General features: G+C 40.3%; 1 protein-coding gene across 3 annotated transcripts; it reads right to left on the minus strand.

Annotated features, from left to right (window-relative positions):
• Nucleotides 1-977: 977 nt before the first annotated feature.
• Nucleotides 978-6,048, minus strand: PTGS2 (prostaglandin-endoperoxide synthase 2 (prostaglandin G/H synthase and cyclooxygenase)). Of its 3 annotated transcripts, none has more exons than XM_010080460.1 (9): nt 5,937-6,048; nt 5,684-5,827; nt 5,083-5,226; nt 4,534-4,715; nt 3,633-3,716; nt 3,197-3,443; nt 1,926-2,212; nt 1,617-1,764; nt 978-1,455 (listed from the first exon to the last, which is right to left on the minus strand). In XM_010080460.1, exons 1-9 carry the CDS (start codon nt 6,007-6,009, stop codon nt 1,049-1,051), a joined length of 1,716 nt encoding a protein of 571 aa, XP_010078762.1. In that variant the 5' UTR covers nt 6,010-6,048; the 3' UTR covers nt 978-1,048. The 3 variants fall into 3 exon arrangements, with proteins under 3 accessions (XP_010078762.1, XP_010078763.1, XP_010078764.1); XM_010080461.1 differs by having other exon boundaries at nt 1,617-1,763; nt 2,036-2,212; nt 5,937-6,045; XM_010080462.1 differs by lacking the exon at nt 5,083-5,226 and having other exon boundaries at nt 5,937-6,045.
• Nucleotides 6,049-6,459: the final 411 nt, after the last annotated feature.

Here is a 6,459-nt window from a genome sequence, read left to right on the forward strand (position 1 = left end):
CACTAGATCTATTTTTTATTCAATTCTCTGCTGTGTGTAGTTAACACAGCTTCTCAGTTTTTACGAATCCCCAATAATATCCATGTTTTGGGTACACAAAGCTATACTATAGTCACATCCTTACCTAAGGCTATACTGTCCATTTGTCCTTACGGTGACAGTGATTTAAATTATGTTATCAAGTAGACCAGAGAACTACACCTACAGAAAGAATACCAATACTAAGTTGAAGACCTCCCCAAACTTGCACAATAAAACATCCATATCAAAATAAAAGCAGCCTTGTGTTGCAGCCTGAGAGTCAGTTACTTCTAAGCTCAGTACCTTATTATCACCCTCTTACACAAATAATACTTCTGTGACATATGCTTCAAAAACAAGTAGGATCCAAGTTCTATTTTTCTTTAAATAATTAAATTTTTAAAAAGTATAATGCCACATGAAAGTAGATTTACACATAAAAACAAACATTTAAGTTACTGTACAAAGTGCCTTATTTGCAATGAGGGAGAGGTAGTATCGATAAATGCAATGCATTTTCGGACTTTACATAAATAAGCAAGTCTCAAGTATAGGCATTTTTTGTCAATCTTGGAGTGCTCATACTGAATTAATAATCTTTTCTGGCAGTTTTCATTAAGTCAAATTTTCTTGTACTTTTAGTTCAATGGCTTGTTTTCAAGTTTAAGAAGCTGCTGAGGCAATAACTTGCTTTTGTAGTGTTATATGACCTATCAAATTAAAAGGCAAAAAACCCACCAATACCCTTTGTCAAGTATTAAAGCAACATTTAAAAAGTTGGAACCTTAGTCCACTTTGGAATACATAGTTCTGTTACAGAAGACTTTAAACAAGGGATTCAGCACTGCAGAGCTCAAACAGAAAATCCCTTTTGTAAATGGAAGCCTTACCTGAGTAAGGAATCTAGGGCTACCCCCACAATGAAGATGCTCAAGTTTTGGTTTGGTTTTTTGTTGTTTTTTTTTTAAACACTTTAAGCCATAAATAGAATAAATTAGATAGTTAAATAAATAAATAGATGGTTGTTTTACAACTCAGCAGATCGCTCTTTCAGTAGTAGTGTGGGGTTGATATCTTCCATTGCTGTTTTTGAGGTACTAACATTAATAGTTGCCTCTGTGGGTTCGGGGTTTAAGACGTGGAAAGCAGTGAAAGGACAGCCTTTCACGTTGTTGCAGATGAGCTTCTGTAAGGAGGCAGTATTGATTATTTCAAAGCCCACTTTTCCACCAAAGGTGCTAGGTTTCCAGTACTCGGGGGAGCAGATAGCATTTCCCATCAGTCCTTTCAGAGAGAACGGTGCACCAATCTCCACCATTGTTTCACCAAAGATGGCACCTGGTCGTGGCTTTTCTACAAGGAGGCCTGGATACAGCTCCATAGCATCAATGTCTCCATAAAGCTCTTCCAGTTCAGCTGCCATTTCTTTTTCTCCTGTAATTATTGGTAAGTAAAAACCGTAAGTGGAAGAAAAAAAAATATCCTATTTTCACTGCAACACTACCCTGTTCAAGTCCAGTAATAGCATTGCAGGGCTCTTTTAGCTATTTTAAAAAAAAGAGCTCTTGTTCATTAGAAAGGATGAAAACTCTTACCTGTAAGTTCTTCAAATGATTTGAACGGTTTCAACATGAAGCGTTTCCTGTACTCATTCAGGGACTGGTATCGCATTTGTCTGCTTTGGTCAATTGAAGCCTTTGCTACCTTCTGTACCGCAGCAGGAACGTTTTTCCCACCAGCAACCTGTTTAATAAAGATGAAAAGTAGTAAATTCTCCGAGTAAGAGTCATGAAGAAGTTGTACCTTTATAGTATATCATTAGTTTTGGGTAGTTTTGTTGTAGCTCCTTGTCCCACCCCCAGTTTAGGTCTCTGTTGGTTCACTAGGAGCTTGAGAGCACCTACCCTGCCAGCACTTTGCTTGGAGAAAGATTTCACCATATGGGAAAGACCATGTTCCAGCATTATAGAGTTGTTGTAGAGGAACTGCTGGAAAGTGTACTCCTGGTCGTGTATCTGGAAAGTGTCAGGCAGAAGCGGGTGCCAGTGGTAGAGAGTATTGAATTCGGCTGCAATTCGGTTCTGGTATTGAAATCGCTGGTTGAACAGCAGCTCAGGATCAAACTTGAGTTTGAAGTGATAGCCGCTCAAGTGCTGCACGTAGTCCTCAATAACGATTTTGATTGTCTCTCCTATTGGTCAAGGAAACAGAAGAGAGTATTGGTACTGGTTCCCTGAGAAACTTCAGGTGATTACCCTGCTCCGAGAGGAAATACCACTGAACTGTTCTAAAAAATACTATAGCGATCAGGATAACAAACACTTCAAGATACTGTAATCTCTTACAATAAATCATTCACACATTTTATGTGACTAAGAGTAAGGGGTGGAACAGTACTTAAGATCCCAAGAGTTTTTGGCTCTGGTGGTGTTTTCTGTAGCCTGCCTCCCCCACCCTGAGACAGGCTTCCTTGTGTGTTCCACAGAACAGCACGCATCAGTATCTATGCTGTGGTCAGTTACACAACACTGTCTGGGACAGCGGTAGGGGATAATGAAGAAAGTTGGTATCTGAAAGCAACTCTCAGCTTCTGAGCTGTTTAATACAGTTGTCTTGTTTTACTGTTCCATTCCCAGTTTGGGCAAGGTCTTTTCAAGCTGAGTGTATGTCACTATTTACATAAGACAAAATACCATTGAACAGACAATTAGACGGGAGAAGTATGTAGAATTACATTTTACATAACTTGCTGAACTTTAGAATTAATCACAGCGTTTCTTTCAAAGCATACCTGACCTGACCCAACCCCAGGGGAAAAACCCACGAAAAATCCCACAAGGTCTGAGAGTCTAAGGTCATCCAACCTCACACGCTTTCTCCAAGAAATAAGCCTTAGCTTCCTGCCTTTTCACTGCTTTCACTTCTGTTTCCCTTAGATAAGGGAATTAAGTATCCCTTAGCTCAGTTTTCTTCAGTTCTGCCTTTAACATAGCTGGGAGGAAGCTGTATCTTAATACAATCCCAGTGACAGGTCATGAGGGCTCAGACACATGCCCTCACACACCAATTTAACTGATTACTTTCCCTCTTACTACGCCTACTGTCGCTGCAGTAGCTGATAGGTAGAAGTGTCACACTCGAGAAGGTTAGAGTTGCATGTAGCAGTGACACTCACCTATCAATATGAGTCTAGTAGTCTGGAAGAGCTGCTCATCATCCCACTCAGGATGCTCCTGTTTCAGGATGTCACAGACCCGGTTGTGTTCCCTCAGCCATATTGTAGCATACATCATCAAGCCCGGGACCAAACCAAACACCTCCTGCCCGACAGAAAACTGCAAGTGTTCAGGTATGTGAGGAGGGTAGATCATCTCTGCCTGAGTGTCCTTCACCGTTGGTGGATACATTTCTCCATCAATCATCTGCCAGGGAGAGGAAGAAAGCACAAGACAAGAGAGTCATAAACTATGATGCTTACGAATTAAGCTGTGTTGACTCTGCTAGTCCTAACTTTAGGCTTACACTTTACATCAACTACACCATGCATAGAGCACGAGTTTTAAGAAATACGTCATCCAATAAGAAGGCTGCAATTTTGAGATAGGACATACCTGGTATTTTAGCTTTCCATCCTTTAGAAGTCTCAATTTCAGTTGTCTCTCCAGAGTCTCTCCATAAATATGGTTCAAGTCAACCTATAAAATAAAAGCATTTGGAACATGAAGCCAAGCCACATTTTTTGCTATTTTAGGATAGGTCCCACTTCTGTGGATGTTCATCCCTTAGATGTTTACCTTTTAATTGTATTATTGTTACCTTGTAAGTATCATGCACTGATATTTAAGATGAAGCCAAATTATTTCCTGGCAACTGGAGCCATCTCTGCATAAGAGCAAGTTTTTAAATGGCCAATTTAAAAAGGACTCTGTTTAAAAAGTGTCAGCAGCTTTTTATTATGCAGACAGCTCTTTGTATATACGTTCATCTTTTACAGCTTTTTGTTTTAGACATACACACTACACTTATATTGAAGAGCTCTTTGTCCAAAGGCTGCCCGTTTTGGAGATAAAGATCCTAAACCCAAGTCTGCTTTTGAAGTCTCTTCAATTAGCAGCACACAGATACTTTATAGGGCTAGATACAGCTCTTTGCAACTGACAGAGAGAGTCCAGAGCTAGCGACTATCCAGAACTTATCTAGTATGCTTCAGATGAGAGCAGATTATTGGGAAGAATAATTCAAAGAGTCATACAGATCACTGTGCAGATATTTTAAACAGAACCATGTGCTTTGCACAAGCAGTTCTCACCACTGAGATCCTATCAAGTGCTGAAATTTTGCTTACTAAGAAGTTACAGAAGGGGTAAACCCATCGGTTTGTGGCAAACAGCATTGCACAGGATGTGCACCAGTGTTTTTGTTTACCCTGACAACCCATAAGATACCATTCTAGCTGCCGAGTAGTTTCTAAGAACCAAGTGCTGTGTTTAAGTTACAGAGCTATGAGCGTACCCCATGGCCAAGACCTGTGGTGAAGCCAGGTCCCTTCTTCTGGTCCGTCTTAAAGAACTGATGAGTGAAGTGTTGGGCAAAGAATGTGAACATCACATTTGTGCCTTGTGGGTCAGGAATGAATTTTTTCCTTAGCAAAAACTTCTCCACAATCAGCTTTGAATCTGGGAGCTCCTTCTTACCTGCGACAGAAGGAAACAGTGAGATATTCAAGATAACTATGTTTATGCAATGCTTAATTTTGTTCCTAACAACAAAAAGGGTTAAGACTTACAAGGTATGATTAAAGGATAGCAGGATACAAATAAGGGAAATTATCTGCTTTTCTATGCTCACTTTCTTGATTTTATTAGAAACTTCTAAATTCCCTAGTTTTAGCATCTAACTCATTATTGAGAGCTAGAAAAGTTATCTTTTATGCCTTTACACATGGTTATAAAGTCAACTACACTGAGGAAAGGTCAGAGACAAGCAGGTCTCATGGTATTTCCCAAGCGGATAATCAAAAGTTCCTAGAAGTGAACATTACTCATCTGGTTTATTCCTTACCTTTAACACCCATTGGTGTCGGACAGTCAAGTCCTACTGGTGGAAGGGTTCTTGTGTAATAGGAAAGATTGGAATAAACTTCCCAGTTTTTGTAACTATAATCACTGTTGTAAGTTGGTGGGCTGTCAATCAAGTGTGATCTTGCTGCAAAAGAAAAAGTATTTGATTTTTTTTCCAAACTGTACATTTTAGTCTCAAAAAGTAAATCATAAGGCCAAATCTTTTCCATATATTTTGGCAGCAGTTGCACTGACAAATTCCACACAGGTCAGCTGCTCATGTTAATGGGATTACAGTTACTGAATAACAGGACTCGGTCCCGGATTATCACCTGGATCCAACTATTAACATAAGCAATCTGGGTCAAAGTTTATGCTAGCAAAATCCTGGATTCTATTAGAAATTAGAGCAAAATACGTTTCTATTTCAAAGCATGTTTTGTACAAGTCTGCACCATGCAGAAATCTTAAATTTTGGTTAGAGTGGTTTGACCTTAGTGCATTTTAGCTTGCTAACTTTATAGATGGACCAATCAAGTGCAATATTCAGAGTCCTAAAAGTAATTTTTGCCAGTTAAGAGGACTAGAAAACTTATACTTACACGTTAATACGTATCTCATAATAGTATCTCGTAAGAAAGGAATGTTGTTGATGATATTCCAGGCTCCTTTGAAGTGGGTGAGGATGTAGTGGACAGTATTTGGCGAAGGTTTCAATGTTAGCCTCAGCCACGTGAAGAATTCCGCTGTGAGCATCGATGGAAAGATTATTGTAAGTTAGCTACTGAGAATAATCTGCAATCGGGGAATAGAATTCTCAGATTTTATTTCCATGAAAAGAGATAAGGTACTTACGTGTTGTGCAGTTTTCTCCGTAAAATCCTGTCCGTGTACAGTCACATTCATAGCTATCAAATCCTGTTGTCATGCACACTCCTCTGTTCTGACAGGGGTTTGAGCAGCAAGGGTTGGCTAGAATGGAACCAAACACTCCATTAGTGTCTTAGACAGCTACGCTCGTGTTCTCATCTCATTCATCTGACAGTTCAGACAGAGGCAGACACTGCCCTGAAGTGTCTCAAGAAGACAGAGTGAACCTCCATTCACACCAGCCTTCGGGCTGCTGCAGGTCATCGTTATCATCAAACCCGTGGGGACCTGTCGGTGTTCCCCGACAGCACCGAGCCCCTCCGGCGGGCGGGGCTGGCTCGCACAGGCCAGTGGACACCGCACAGCCTTTCTACCGTACATCAACTATTCGAGAAACCACAGAATAATGCAGAACACTAAAAAAACAACTCATTAAATCCATCTGCAGCTGAAAAGACAAAGAAAATCCCACGCACGGCTCGAACCGCGATGCACGGCGGCCGGACTC

This window comes from Pterocles gutturalis, unplaced genomic scaffold, assembly GCF_000699245.1.
Source record: "Pterocles gutturalis isolate BGI_N339 unplaced genomic scaffold, ASM69924v1 scaffold15559, whole genome shotgun sequence".
NCBI classification, from domain to species: domain Eukaryota; kingdom Metazoa; phylum Chordata; class Aves; order Pterocliformes; family Pteroclidae; genus Pterocles; species Pterocles gutturalis.

Excerpts from the sequence above, each read along its gene's own strand:
- PTGS2 (XM_010080460.1), bottom strand. The coding sequence starts at position 6,009 with ATGACAACAGGATTTGATAGCTATGAATGTGACTGTACACGGACAGGA. Across the intron at positions 5,828-5,936 it reads CGGAGAAAACTGCACAACAC|CGGAATTCTTCACGTGGCTG; the intron begins GTAAGTACCTTA and ends CGATGCTCACAG. Across the intron at positions 3,717-4,533 it reads CCACAGGTCTTGGCCATGGG|GTTGACTTGAACCATATTTA; the intron begins GTACGCTCATAG and ends TTTATTTTATAG.